A 15,951-nucleotide genomic window follows, 5' to 3' on the forward strand; every position below is an offset into this window, starting at 1 on the left:
GACTGCTGAGATGAGCTCTCATGGTCCACATTTTAGAGGCTTAGCAAAAGACAAGCTACTATACATCCCCAATATGTAATTTTCAAATGCTTGTAACTTGTTCAAACTAGGTTCCTCAGGAACAAGGTTATGCACTGCTCCTTTTAGAAGGCTGTTTCCATGCTAAGCTTCAAAAATGCAACCTTTTCATCTGTGTGGTAGTTCAAAAAATAGAATTCCATGATCCCCCATTCTCTTTGTGCTCAAAACTGGTGGAGCCATTTTTGCTCAGACACTCCAGATAAAGTCACCTTTGGGCAGAGATCAGATATGGAGAATTTCAGCCCTAAAGGTGAAGTCTTAAAGTAGAGTGACTCAGATGGAAACCATTATGCAACTTTAGAGCAGAAAATAGTCAGTGCCTCATAGGAATAACTTTTTAAAAATACCTAAAATTGAGCGCTAATTGTTAACTTTTGAAATTTCCTTCCTTTCTAAGAGCTTGGTTTTTCAATCTCCTTAATTATGCATTAACGCTGATATTTGGCGAGGAATACCTATAAAGTAACACAATATCCGAGAGTCAGGTATTTACTCTTCCTGAGGCTGAGAGCTGGCACCCCAATATTCATATTTTTAACATAGGTATAACTCAGAATTTGGGAAACATTTTGTAACAGTTGAATGAGCACTCAGAATTCTGTACTTACACTTTTTGTGTGAGAGGGGAGAATATTGTGATGGCAAAGCATATATTTTTGTGTTTCTACAACAGATGATGATAGCATCATTCTGACTATGTTCTTTCCAGTTATATTCACATACTAGATCAAACTCATCCCTGGCATAACTCCATGGTCTAAAATGAGTTAACCCAGGGGTGGGCGAGGCCCATTCTGTCTGTAACCTTTATCTCATGGTTACTTAGTATATTAGTCAAAACAAGCTTTTTTATTGTAGGATACACAGGGATATCTTATCATAAGCAAATTAAGCTATGGAATGTCATGGGCAAGAAGAACAGGAGTACTTGTGGCACCTTAGAGACTAACAAATTTATTTCAGCATGAGCTTTCGTGAGCTATAGCTCACTTCTTGCATCCAAAGAAGTGAGCTGTAGCTCAGGAAAGCTCATGCTGAAATAAATTTGTTAGTCTCTAAGGTGCCACAAGCACTCCTGTTCTTTTTGCGGATCCAGACTAACACGGCTGCTACTCTGAAAGCTGTAATGGGCAAGAGTCACTCCACAATTTTAGACTGCTTTGTGACATCTGTAGTGAAAATGTGTGTTGATTTTCCAATGATCCGGGAGTCATGATTTCTTAAGAATGTCGAAACAATTGGACTAATAAAGGAAAGAGGGTGATATACTTACTTATATATATTTACTTAAGAAGAATTTTATACAGTGCAGAAAATATTAAAATTGAACCAGAAATCATTTATTATATTTTTATTAATACTTATAGATACGTGGTAATTGAAATATATATTTCCCTGTAAATATTCATGATGGCCCAGTCTCGTAAAAGTTGGAATAAAAATTCCATTGGAATGTTGTATAAATTATAGCATGTCTTCTTCAGGGTTAGTAGATTGTCTATGAGATTATCACAAAGAGAAGTTTCATGAGTTTGTTTTACATTATTCTGCTATGATAATACAATACTGCTGGGAGTCCTCTATGAAATATTTTAATGGTCTGATAATAGGGCGGGGAAATAGGTACTCCTGAATTTTAGCCTTGGCTCTTACAGCGGATCCTTCTTGTGATTATGGACAAGACTCCAAACCTCTCTGTCTCTGTTCTTCATTTTAAAAATGGGGATAATTCCTAAACTCTATTTTGTTACTATAAAATGACAAAGTATTCAAAATTATGAGCTCAGCAGAATGGGACACTATCATCAGTGGTGTACTTAGAATCTCACAACCAGGAATTGAATTGCCTACAAAATGTAAACTCCTAATTTTAACAAAGACCTTGGGGTGTTGGCTTGGAGAGCCAACAAATTCAGCACTGACATGAAGCACAATAAAGCTGAGTACCACTGGCTTTCCTAAAGCAATGTAACAATGCTGTGTCCTTCTGGCAGTTCAAAAAACAAACAGCAAGGAGCAAAGCAGGCTGGTTCATTACTCAGTACTTGGAACATCACAGTTTTGGCTGATTGGCATGACCTTTCTGTTTATTCATGAGAAACTATATTAGTTTGCTCTAAGACTGTTTTCAGTGCTAAAAAAGCATTTTCATCTTGGGGTAACAAACACAGATGAGCTATCCTGAGGTAAAAACATACATGAAGACACAGTAAACAGCTGGCTACCCCTTCCAGGGATTGCCCATGACAGGTTTACTTTGTGTTAAATTTCACAGATTCATAGATTCTAGGACTGGAAGGGACCTTATCCTCACTGTGTTTTCACAGTGCCCTATCCTCAAGTGCCTTATCATCGCTGTGTTTTCATCTTGGGATAGCTCATGTGTGTTAGGCTTTGTCTACACTGGCAAGTGAAAGACAAAACTTTTGTCATTCAGAGGTGTTAAAAAACACTCCCTTCCCCCCACCCCCCCCAAAAGACAAAAGTTTTGCTGAGGACAAGCACTGGTGTGAACAGCACTTTGTCGGCAGGCGTGCTCCCCTGCCGACAACGCTAACACCGCTCATTGGGGGTGGAATTTTTTTGTCCACAGGAGAGCTCTCTCCTGCCGACAAAGAGTGGCTACGCTGCGCACCTTTTAGTGGCCTGGCTGTTGTGGCTGCATAAAAGCTGAGTAGTATAGACGTAGCCTTAGTTACCCTGAAGCAAAAAACACACCATTTTTATCAGTGAAGACAAATTGCAGTGTTGCAAAGCACCATCGAACTAGGGTGAGGCACTTCAGCAAAATGCCCTTAACTCTGAGATGACCAGCAGGAGGTTGGAGGAGTGGTATGCATGATATGCACAATACAGTTCCAAAGGCTCCTGCAGCTTGCTTGTTCCTAGTTCCTACTTGGATACGTGACTTTGTTCCTACTGATTTGTTCAACTGTTACTCATTGTGCGTTGCTGATCGCTTCCATTACAACACTTTCCTGCTTATGGCTGTTAGAAAACAGAAACGGTATAAGTGTGACCGCCATCAGCCTGATTCCTCAGGAGGAAGCAAGTCTATGAGGATTCCCCTCCCTTAATGTATTGGAGAGCTCCGATTGAATCATGCTGTCACTGATTCCTTTGCTTCTGTGACACTCCCCCTTCCCCTCCCTGACTCAAATGAGAGGTTTTTCCAACATAGCATGGTTGTGGCTGTTGCGGCCCCTGGCTGTTTTCTTCCCCCAGTTGCCACTCTACCTTCCTGATACTGATTGTATAACTTCCTGTCGGCATCTCATCTTAGTAGAAATGTGTCTCAAGGAGAGATTTGAATGAGGAGAAGGCAGTGGCCTTGCACACTAGCATAGGCAGGGCCTCCCATGCTTAGAGGTGGAGTGGAAGAGAGCACAGGCTTTTGTGAGAGAGGCAGACAAACAAGGAGTCAAGGCTGGCATCATTCATTCTCATATACACCAGTGATGAGGTCCATGTAAGTACCTATGTAGATAGAAACACAGTGGGATATGAGTAGTAAGAAGAGCGTCCGGTTGAGGGACAGAGCAGGGAATTAGGTATTGGATGGTTGAGCTCCATGGATCACAGGACTAAGGTCAAGCCTTTCTGTTTATGGTCTGATAGTGCTAAATAATTTTTCTTACCTATTGTCACAGTTCAGGGCAACTGAACCTTTGTTCCCCTTCTGTGATCCAGCAAGGGCAGGCTACCCAGCCATTGGCTCACTTGAGTAAAGACATGTGTCTCTCTCCTTTCTGACCTGGTACCTCCAGGCTGCACAGCACTCTGACTATATTGTGAATTCACCCAGCAGGACAGACTGCCTCTGCGCTTCGCTTTCTCTTCAGAGTCTAATAACAGAGAAATTGCCAACGGTTATAAGTTACCACACAGCTCTTTCTAAGCAAGTACATTGTATTCATAAGGTAAAAGCATGACAGGGAAAACATTAAAAACAATAAAAGAACCTACACACGGACTAATAAGGTTACCAGAGATCACCTCACCCTAACAATGGCTCTGGCATGTGAGCAGTCCTTAAAAACCCCACACAAGAGTTTTCTGGTGGTTTCAAGTTCATAACCCACTTTTGCCTAGAACAAGAACACTTGTGAAAAGGTTAGGTCCTCCTGTATTCAGTTTGGGGTTCTTTGATCTGGAGTTTCCAGCTGCAGACAATCACTAGACAATCAGGTTCTCTCCCCAGGGCATAGCTTCAAAAGATTGGCTTTGGAGGTGAGAATGTATTGTCCTTTTGAATTTTATGATGTTTTCCAGAGATTGCATTGATTCTTTCCTAGAAGAGCTATGTACAGTTCCACAATAACACATAAACGATTGTTTTTCAGTATGATGGATCCCAAAGGTATTCAACTTAAGGTCATAAGTAGGGCCCTACCATATTCACAGTCCATTTTTGGTCAATTGCACAGTCAAAGGATTTTAAAAATTGTAAATTTAATGATTTCAGATATTTAAATCTGAAATTTCATGCTGCAGTAACTGTAGGGGTCCTGGCCCAAAAAGAGACTTTGAGGGGGCACAAGGTTATTGTAGAGGCTTATGGTATTGCTACCCTTACTTATGCACTGCTGCTGGAGGTGGCGCTGTATTTGGACCGGGGCAGCCGGAGAGCAGTGGCTGCTGATCAGGAGCCCAGCTCTGAAGGCAGCAGCACCACCAGCAGCAGCGCAGAAGTAAAGATGGCATGGTATGGTTTTGCCACACTTACTTCTGCACTGTTGCCTTCAGAGCTGGGCCCTCAGTCAGCAGCTGTCACTCTCTGGCCACCCAGCTCTGACGGCAGTGCAGAAGTAAGGATAGCAATACTGTGACACCCTATAATGACTTTGTGAGAGCTCCTCTCCCTACAGCCCCCTTTTGGGTTGGAACCTCCGGTTTGAGAAATGCTGGTCTCCCCTTTGAAATCTGTATAGTCAGTGGCAAATTAGTCACTGGGCCAATGGGGTCCATGCCCAGGGACCCCTACCAGTTGGGGGGCCCCAGAAAAATGAGCGCTCCTGCTCTTCTGCCAGAGAATGGGGTCTGGGTGTGGGGGCATGACCTGCTTCACCAGCCCAGCACTCTGGGGAGCAGAGTCACTATGTGGGGGCTTGCCCCACTTCACCCAACCAGTGCTCCTGCTGGGGAGTGGAATTGGGGAGTGGAGTCAGGGCATGGGAGATTGTCCTGCTCCATCTATCTGGTGCTCCTGTCAGGGACTGGGGTCCCTGGCAGGAGCACTGGTGGTTGGACAGGGTGGGGCAAGCCCTTGTTCCCCGACCCCATTTCCCCTGCAGAAGCACTGGGGCAAATGGGGGGACTGCAAGTGGATGGGGTGGGAGTGGCCCCCACTTGCTCTGGCCTCTAGGGCCTCAGAAAACTAATCCACATCTGTGTGTAGTATAGGATAAAAGTACACAGAAGACCAGATTTTACGGCAGAAATCAGATTTCAGGGTCCATGATGCATTTTTCCTGGCCGTGAATTGGTAGGACTCTAGTCATAAGGTTTAATTTAATTCAACAAGGTTTATCCAGGATATTACAGGTGATTGCCCCTCTTTGTCACACCTGTAATGAATATTCTCTCTGGAGGAGCAAATGATAAATGGAATTCTGGAATGTAGACATACCTTTAGAGTGCTGCTATCACCAAGAAGGATGCATGCACATAAATGGCAACCTCATGTATACTATTCACTCCCTACTTTGTGTTCTGCCAGACAGGGAGTTTTCACTCCTTTTTCTCTCCCCAGTGTCCAGCAAGCACCATTTTATGGATAGCAATCTGCTGTACCAGTTCAGAATGAATTTCCGCCGGCGACGGAGGCTGATGGAGTTGCTCCCTGAGAAATCCCGTTTGATGCCAGAAAGTCACGACAGTCCCTTTTGCCTGCGCAAGCAGAACCATGACAACCGAAAACACACCAGTTTTCAGTCAGGTGACTCCTTGGTTCTGTGCCTTTAACTTCTCCATTGTTAAGACATGTGCTTGAAAACATATGTCATTCTTAAAGCTTAGCCCCCTTCACTTTGGCATGAGGCAGATTTAGCTGAAGAGATGTGCTCACTGCATCATCCATGAATAAATATCATATCCAGTAAACAGGTTCTTCGACCTGGTTGGCCTTTCAAATAATTAGCTGCCTGTGTTGTTTTGTTGCTCACGTATAAATAAAGGATTTCAGGCTTACATTTTTCCACAGGCAGAAATCAGCCAGCTTTGACGTTTTTCTTTTTTTTTTTTAAACTTGCTAAAAAGATTTTAAAAAGCAAAAGTGTTTTTGCATAAACTGTATGTTGTAATTTGGGGTAGGGGGGAGGGAAATGCCTGAACAAGTAATGCCTGAACAAGGGAGGGAAATGCCTGAACAAGATCTATTATCTTTGGGAAATCATGGGAGACGGGGAGATTCCAGAAGACTGGAAGGGGGCAAATATAGTGCCCATCTATAAAAAGGGAAATAAAAACAACCCAGGAAACTACAGACCAGTTAGTTTAACTTTTGTGCCAGGGAAGATAATGGAGCAGGTAATTAAAGAAATCATCTGCAAACACTTGGAAGGTGGTAAGGTGATAGGGAATAGCCAGCATGGATTTGTAAAGAACAAATCATGTCAAACTAATCTGATAGCATTCTTTGATAGGATAACGAGCCTTGTGGATAAGGGAGAAGTGGTGGATGTGATATTCCTAGACTTTAGTAAGGCATTTTATACAGTCTCGCATGATATTCTTATAGATAAACTAGGAAAGTACAATTTAGATGGGGCTACTATAAGGTGAGTGCATAACTGGCTGGATAACCGTACTCAGAGAGTAGTTATTAATGGCTCCCAATTCTGCTGGAAAGGTATAACAAGTGGGGTTCCGCAGGGGTCTGTTTTGGGACCGGCTCTGTTCAATATCTTCATCAACGATTTAGATGTTGGCGTAGAAAGTACGCTTATCAAGTTTGCAGATGATACCAAACTGGGAGGGATTGCAACTGCTTTCGAGGACAGGGTCAAATGATCTGGACAAATTGGAGAAATGGTCTGAGGTAAACAGGATGAAGTTCAATAAAGATAAATGCAAAGTGCTCCACTTAGGAAGGAACAATCAGTTTCACACATACAGAATGGGAAGAGACTGTCTAGGAAGGAGTATGGCAGAAAGAGATCTAGGGGTCATAGTAGACCACAAGCTTAATATGAGTCAACAGTGTGATACTGTTGCAAAAAAAGCAAACCTGATTCTGGGATGCATTAACAGGTGTGTTGTAAACAAGACACGAGAAGTCATTCTTCCGCTTTACTCTGCGCTGGTTAGGCCTCAACTGGAGTATTGTGTCCAGCTCTGGGCACCGCATTTCAAGAAAGATGTGGAGAAATTGGAGAGGGTCCAGAGAAGAGCAACAAGAATGATTAAAGGTCTTGAGAACATGACCTATAAAGGAAGGCTGAAAGAATTGGGTTTGTTTAGTTTGGAAAAGAGAAGACTGAGAGGGGACATGATAGCAGTTTTCAGGTATCTAAAAGGGTGTCATCAGGAGGAGGGAGAAAACTTGTTCACCTTAGCCTCCAATGATAGAACAAGAAGCAATGGGCTTAAACTGCAGCAAGGGAGATTTAGGTTGGACGTTAGGAAAAAGTTCCTAACTGTCAGGGTAGTTAAACACTGGAATAGATTGCCTAGGGAAGTTGTGGAATCTCCATCTCTGGAGATATTTAAGAGTAGGTTAGATAAATGTCTATTAGGGATGGTCTAGACAGTATTTGGTCCTGCCATGAGGGCAGGGGACTGGACTCGATGACCTCTCGAGGTCCCTTCCAGTCCTAGAGTCTATGAGTCTATGACAGTACACATTAGGAAGCAAGATGAAAATAGGAAGAAAGCAGGGGATAACTGCGGAAAATATTCTGCTTATTAAAATGCCTATTTCACTCTATTGCACTGGCACCCAGAAATCTCAGTGATGAAGCATTACAGAGAATTAAATTAGCTAAAATGGATCATGTAGTAATCCGACATATCAGAGTAAAAATATAATTTTCATGTGTAATTCAAGTATTCCTGCTGGGGTGACCAGACAGCAAATGTGAAAAATCGGGACGGGGGGTGTAATAGGAGCCTATATAAGAAAAAGAGCCAAAAATCAGGACTGTCCCTATAAAATTGGGACATCTGGCCACCCTAATTCCTGCAGCACACAGGTGAGTGTTCTGACTCGGCGGAGTATGATAGTACGATTACTCTATTATAAATGAAAGCATGTTCTGATGTTATTTGAAACAAAGCAGGGGAAATGTGCCAAAAGAATCAGGACAATTTCCCTTTCTGTCTGAATTTTCTGTCTCCTCTGTACAGTGAGTCCCACCAAAGAGATAAAGATCGTATCAGCAGTCAGAAGGAGTAGCATGAGCAGTTGCGGCAGTAGTGGTTACTTCAGCAGCAGCCCTACCCTCAGCAGCAGTCCCCCAGTATTATGCAACCCAAAATCTGGTAAGCAGATGGAATGGATGCAGATTAGACAGCATGCAGCTCTCTCTAAAGAGAGCGAGGGTAAATGAGTGACTGTTTCTATTTCTTCTTCGAAGTTTGTCTTTTGAGGCATATTTTAAAGATCGATAGATTCACAGATTTTGCAGCTAGTCAAATTTTTATGATTATTTAGTTTGGCCGCCTGCATAACATGGGCCAGAGAACCTCACCCAATAATTTCTGCATCAAATCCATAACTTTGTTTGAGCTAGAGCATATCTTTTTAGAAGGCCGCCCAGCCTTATATCCACTCCTACCTTCAGATTACCATATCAACTGCCAAACATAAATTCTTCTCAGTTACACAGGTGTGACTTCGCTGGCATTGCGTGGGTGAGAGGAAAACTTAGGCTTTGGTAACCACCTGAGTTATTGTGTAAATAACACAGCCCAGAGCAAGCATAGCAAATGTAGCTTTGAGAATGTCAGAGACAATTTAAACCCTTAAATTAGTTTAGATTTTACACCATTCTGTGTAACAATTTGAAGGCAGTCAGGGTTCAAGCCAACATTCTTTTTAAAATGATTTCCTCAGTCCTTTAACAGGGAGAATAGAGCATGGGGCTGCATCCTCAGTGTGGTACAGAAAGGGATTCTGAACTGATGGGGAGTAGGGTGTTGGAGCAGGCTGGGGAAGGGGCCAGTGGCTATATGTAAGCATGGACTTCAGTAGGACTATTCAGACTTGAAGTTTCTGATAGATCTGAAATCATTAAATTTACAATTTTTAAAATCCTTATACTCGGTATAAGTGTAGAGATACAAAGAGTGATAAATTTTTGTTTGTTTTTTTTCTGGCCTTTAAAGCAGAGATTCTCAAACTGTGATCTGCGGACCAGGAGTGGTCTGTGAGGTCCATTCGAGTGGTCCGCAGATAGTTCTCTCTAACGTGTGCGCCTGGACAGCCACACACTAGAGAATGAAGGGCGACCCACCTAATTAGTGGAGCCATGCAGGCAACCCACTAATTACGTGCCTGGACCCTGGAGAAAATGCACATATAAGGTGAGGTGGTGGCCTTGGGGGGAATAGAGAAAGATCATTAAGTGGTCTCAGCAATTTTCAAGTGGTCTGTGAAAAAAAAAAGTTTGAGAACCACTGTGTTGGAACATTGCACAGCTTGTCTTTGGCCTTGGCTTGGAGTTTTCAGTAAAGTCTTACATTAAAAGAATTTGGTGGGTTCAGTTTGGTCACATGACTAGAGCCATAATTCAGTAGTGCTCGTGTTCTCTGTGGAGGATATCTTCTTTGTGAATCACATTCATTCTTGTTCATTGCACACTCAAAGTCAACTGCTGTCTACCACTCATCTCCATCATGCCATCTGTATGTTCCAATTTGTAGATGCCACAATGTAATCTTTTTTAGGTGCACCTGTTGGGTATTCTCTCCAGAGATTCTTCTATGACGTATTCTAAATGGTGAACTTTTGCTCCTGTTAAACCATTCATTATACCCTGGAAATATTACTGTGACAAGCAGGCTGGCATTTTTGTTGTTGATAAACGTATGCATTATCTTAAGTATACGCACTATTTCCATTCATTTATTGCTCTGGTTATATATGTCACGTCAGTAGTGAGAAGAAGCATATCTTAAGATAGCTGATTATAAAATTTTGGTGGAAAAGAACATACCAACACCTTCCTTACACAGTCTTTCTATTTAAAATGAATAATCACTTAGGCATAAATTCTACCTTCAGAACAGTTTAGCAGACTTATTTTTGAGTCTGAAACAAGGACCAGTGAGCAGGGATTTCCCATACTCCAAGTAATCCTCTGCTGAACTGGAATGAGTATTTTATAAAGTTTCTCAATAGCAGAACCAAAATGATCAAGTGAGAAGAACATTAATAAACTGGACCTTGACCAGTTGTTGGATGAGTTCTGCTGTATTTCATGAGAAATGAAAACTTAAAGGAAGTCTTGGGGATGGCTTGGCCAATCACAAGCGAAAAAGAAACTATTCCTGAAGGCATATTTTAGGGAAACACTGTGAAAGCTCCAGAACAGATGATTTTTCTAATTGTGACCGGTTGATCTGAATTACAGAACAGTGACATGTTAGTCAACAGAACATGTTGAATTTTCTTGAAAAACATCTTGCAGTACAAACATAAGAGTTGATAACTAAAAAGGAGAAACTTGACCTGTCTTTGACCTCAAAAAGATAGAATGATAGTACTGGCAGAATCTGCAAAGTTTAACTCTTAAGATAATTTTGTCAATATACTAGTGAAAGAAATTTTATTAGTGTGTCTTCCTGAATTCTTTTTCTTTCCATATATGGGATTTTAGGACAGTTAACAGATATGTTAGGATGTTATCCCTGAAAAATTCCAGGGTGCTTCCATGATATAAGAAAATCAAATGTCATCAAAAATAGTTTATCACTGAAAACAAAAAGCAAACATAATCATAATTAAAAAAACAGAGGAAGCCAAATGTAATTAATAGAGGGCCTGTGTATCCATTGTCTTGCACTTGGGGAAGTCATTTACACCTGTGCAATTACACTTGTTCTGATTTTGTAGCATTTTACACACACTTTACCCAGGAGTAAATGACTGCACAGATACTAATAATATTGTTTACCGTAATGTAGATTATCTAATCTGTCTCTCTGTCTGAGGAAGAGTTTGGATGCTTGTCAGCATAGTATCTCAATCCCTCCATGATCCCTTCAGGTAATGAGGGTTATACTATATTTGACTTTTTAATGAACTTTTACAACTTTGCATCAGTCTAGGAATGCACTACGGTCACAACACATTAAGCCCTATAAATAAAGTAAGACAGAGAAGACCTTGTATCCTAGAACAATTCTTTATGAAAGTTTCCTCAGAAAGGTTTGTATTTAATACTCCTTTGTATGTTTTTGCAGTATTAAAGAGACCAGTGACTTCTGATGAACTCTTGATGCCTGGAGCCCCATATGCAAGAAAAACATTCACAGTACGTCTCCAGTACATATCTTTCTTCTATACATTGTGTAAATTCGTTCAAACAAATATTTTCTGATGGTATAATTAGATCCTAGTTACATTTCCTGATATTTGTGCTCTAAAAATCTCAGCCATAAGATCCCATTAGTGTTACTTTTATACATGTGGCTTCTGATTCTCCACTCTATTATACCCATCAGTATGCCAGCCTAACACCATTGACTTTGGTAGAGTTACGCTGACAAAAATCTAGTAATGTTAATTGGACTAATGGTCCTGAACTGTTTTTTGATTAATACTTGAGATTATAAAGAGATTAGAAATATGTACTGCATTTACCTATCCAGAATTAAAGTTTTAAATGTGAGTTGCATAGGGCCACTAGACTAATATAAGACTGAAATGTTGATTTATATTCAATAAGAGAGAAAAGAAAAGCCTTTCAAAAAGTAACCCTTTTGAACCTGTTAATTGGAAGCACAGCTTCTCACAGCCTTTTATCAACATCTCTAATGTAACTTAAAGAAGAAGAGTACAGTAGAAGCAATTGCAGTCATTCATTTGGTAGATTTCTCTATAAACAAAGATTTAATAGCCCATGAAGAGGGCACTGTGAAGTATTTCTAGCCACAGAGCAGCATTTACTGTATGCTGGTGAATACAAGATGCTGAAATCATCTTTAATCACTTGGACTTTACCCCATGAGTTACATGGACACTGTTTTGTGTTTTTTTCCTTTTTAAGGTTGTTGGTGACGCTGTCGGGTGGGGTTTTGTTGTGCGAGGGAGCAAGCCATGCCATATTCAAGCTGTGGATCCCAGTGGCCCTGCAGCTGCTGCAGGGATGAAGGTAATTTTTCATCAGCTGTTTATCTAGTGGTTTTCTGTATCCCTCAGTGATGCTCTCTGGCCAGTCACTGTGAGACACTAGTCTTTCGCGTTCTGGGGACAAATATTGTTGTTCTCCTCCTCCAAAATGTCACCCTTCATCTTTTCTTCTCTTTGTCTTTGAGGTTCTTTGACTCTCATTTTTTTTAACTAAAAGCACTTCGGTGTTTTCTTTCCAGATGTCACTTTAGCTATATTTGATTGTGCCAATATGTGTAAGAACTGGAAGGGAAAACTGACCACCATCTTGCTCCAATGTCCAACCTGAGTCAAGTGCAAAGGATAGAGAAAAAGCATACATGGGGAAAATTGTTTTTTCTAAATACTATCACTTTGAATAATCTTCAGCTATAAATAACATAGGTAAAGACTTAAAATATCTTGACACTGTCACTTCAAATGGGTCATCTTAGAACATTAATCCTGCCTAAAGTATAAAGGTCTGATACTTCCAGGACTTCAAACTTATTCCTATTCCTGTCGATGTTTAGAACCCTGAACGTAGCAGTTTACTCAAGTGGTTTGTTGCAGTCTTTATTCTCTCTGCATTTTACCAATTTACGATAATGTGGTTCTCCTCTGAAATGTGACTTTGTAAAAATAGCATTGTGGGGTTTCATATTTATTGTCTAAATGACTTCAGCTCTAATTTGCTCATTTCACCAGAAAACATAGTGAGGTTTTGTTTTAAAATGTCATCTCTTCACTCCGGGATGATAAACTTAAGGTGGGTTCTGTCCATTTCATGCTTCATCAACTGCAGTAGAGGTTTTACAGGCCAAATTATGCCTTCAGGTACACTCATGTAACTTCATTGTCTTCCACTTACGTCATCAATGATGCATGTGCAACGCAGTTGCTTTCAGTGGGAACTTAAAAAACAGTTTGATATACAAGAAGGAATGGAATGCAGCACACTCTTGACTCATAGAGGCAAACAATAAAAACTCATTTTAGTCACTAAAATCAGCAAAAATTGCTCTGAACATACACACAGAGCAGATCTGATAAGTTCAATGGTGCTATTTTATAGCGTCTTTTTTCAGAGTAGAGCTGCACTTTAAACATTATGATCAAACTTTTCAAAAAGTAGGCACCTAAATCTATCTAGGCACCTGTATAGCTGGCTTGATTTTCAGAAGTACTGAGCACTTGCCACTGTTAATGAAATCTGGATGCTCGACTCCCCTGGAATTAGGTATTTAATTTGAGGCACCACTTTTGAAAAGCTTGATCTGTTTACTTAATCTGTCTGTTTTCAAAACTCTTCTGTCTGGACTATTTAAAGAAAGTATGTGACAATACATTATAATGTACGTATGCCCCCCAAAGTAAATCTTTCCCTTTTTTAGAAGCACAGAGGCAGGCATATTTTCAATAGAACATTAGGCATAATAACTGCTGGCAGTGAAGATGTGTTTTGATGTAAGAAGCTTTGTCTGCCAGTATTGCTCTGAGCACTGTACCATAACAAGGAAAACTGGCTATGATAAAAACGGCAAAATTTTGAAGAAAAGCCCAGACTCAGCATGTCACTTTGTAGACAAGTTCATTTTTGGAACTATGCCTTATGCAGTCTTGGCTGATAAAACCACTTGATTTATTCAGTAGGCAGCATTCTTTAATGGTGGAACAGACATAGCCACCAGAGTGCACGGTGGAACAATACACCTAGTAGAAGCTGGTGTTCAGTGCAGGGCTGCTCTTTAGGAGCTGCAAATGAGATTTTAAAAAAGGTACATTTTTATTACTAATTTGCTGATTGTCCCTCTATCCTGTTTGGGGAATTTAGCACATAGCATTAAGTCTGGGAGGGGGACAAAGATCATTGTTAAAATATGGAGTATATATCTGAGGCCCCAGAATAATAACCAGCAAACAAATATTTATAGTTTTATACCTAAGGGTTTAATATTACACAATTTGCTAGCAATGCCACCCAATCCTTTCCATCCCATAAAACATGATCGCATACCCCTGTTCCCCCTTCCCTGACTTTCAGCTGGTAGCGGTGAGATTTGGGATATTGTATAATCACTTATACCCCTGCTGCTCTGAGTGCTGCTTTGGGATTATGGTACAGGGCTCTCTCAGTACCATCAGGTCTGTCTACATGGTTCTGCTTTCCATATGATCTTTAATGGCAGAGCTAGGGAGTCAGCCCCATAAGTCTCTTCCTGCAGCAAGTTGTTTTGCATTCACAGATGAATGCTTTAGATCTGTGTTCCGAAATGATTCGAAGGCCACGTCCTTAGAGCGACTGAGAAACCAGGGCTTCCATTGATTTCAGTGGGCTTTGAGGGTACAAAGCAACTCTTAGTATTTGGCCCTCAAACTCTAATCCTGCAAGGTATTAAATGGCTCTTGTGAGATGACTGCAAAGGGAACTGAGCATATCAAAAGGATGCTCTCACCATCTTACAGGATTGAGCCCCAAGTGACTGAGTGAAAGAGACCATGGATAAATATTTACATAGTGTAATAGCATGTCGTGCTGTTGAGGCAGATGCAGTTCACTCTTAGAATTCCAATCTTATACAAAAATGTTACTGATTATATAAAAACACCAAATGACATGGGCTGTCGTCTGGTTCCAATTACTACGTGAAAACACTGAAGCTTACTGATATTTCAGTAGGGTTGTGTGATCAAATGGCTGCAGAATTTGATAATTACATTAGACAGAGATTCAATTCAGAAATGCCTTTATTTAGGAAGGGTGAACAATCAAAAAAGTTGGTGATGAATGTGTTACATGGCACGTTGTAGCTATGTTATTAAACGCAGGCTATATGGAGGGGGGCAGACATAAATATACGTAATAACAGACTGTGGTTAGTGTTACTAATGTCATGCTTGGAACATATATGTGCCCACAATTTTTAAACATGACACCTATGTATAAGAGGCCCAGTTTTTAGTTGCTCAGCACCTGCTGGTCTCATCTACTTCACTGGGTCTGTGGGTGCTTAGCTCTTCTGAAAGATCAGGCCTTTTTATACGTAGGTGTCTGAATATGGCCTTAGGGGGCTAAATTCAGTGAGCCAGACTTGAAAATTTTTACCATAAAACCTGTTCTACAGTAATGTCCAGTTTGGTTTTGATTTAAATTGACAAAAGGAAGAAAATTTCAAATTGAAACTGCAACTCTATCCTTCACTTATCCAACTATGCCCTGGTCTACACTATGAGTTTAGGTCCAATTTAGCAGCTTTACATCGATTTAACCCTGCACTCATCCACATGATGAAGCCGGTTTTTTTTTTACTTAAAGGGTTCTTAAAATTGATTTCTGTACTCCTCCCCTGGTGAGGGGATTAGCACTGAAATCAACCTTTCTGGGTTAAATTTGGGGTAGTGTGAGGTAGTATGGTCGCAGTTCGACAGTATTGGCCTCCAGGAGCTGTCCCAGAGTGCTCCATTGTGACCACTCTGGACAGTGCTCTCAACTGAGATGCACTGGCCAGATAGACAGGAAAAGGCCTGCGAGCTTTTGAATCTCATATCCTGTTTGG

At 40.9% G+C, this 15,951-nt stretch overlaps 1 protein-coding gene across 5 annotated transcripts in view; it reads left to right on the forward strand.

Annotated features, from left to right (window-relative positions):
• The window catches only part of DEPTOR (DEP domain containing MTOR interacting protein), a 109,385-nt gene that overhangs the window by 72,927 nt on the left and 20,507 nt on the right, over positions 1-15,951 (forward strand). For 3 of the 5 annotated variants that reach the window (XR_007772646.1, XR_007772647.1, XM_050941090.1), the window contains exons 6-9: positions 5,834-6,019; positions 8,428-8,562; positions 11,488-11,558; positions 12,294-12,398. Coding sequence is in view for 2 of the 5 variants with exons in the window: in XM_050941090.1 (XP_050797047.1) it covers positions 5,834-6,019; positions 8,428-8,562; positions 11,488-11,558; positions 12,294-12,398 (497 nt within the window). In the remaining 3 variants the exon portion in view is untranslated. Of the gene's footprint in view, positions 1-5,833; positions 6,020-8,427; positions 8,563-11,487; positions 11,559-12,293; positions 12,399-12,561; positions 15,941-15,951 lie in introns of those variants that run through there. The other 2 variants (XR_007772648.1, XM_050941091.1) reach the window with 2 other exon arrangements.

Source organism: Gopherus flavomarginatus, chromosome 2 (assembly GCF_025201925.1).
Source record: "Gopherus flavomarginatus isolate rGopFla2 chromosome 2, rGopFla2.mat.asm, whole genome shotgun sequence".
Lineage (NCBI taxonomy): Eukaryota > Metazoa > Chordata > Testudines > Testudinidae > Gopherus > Gopherus flavomarginatus.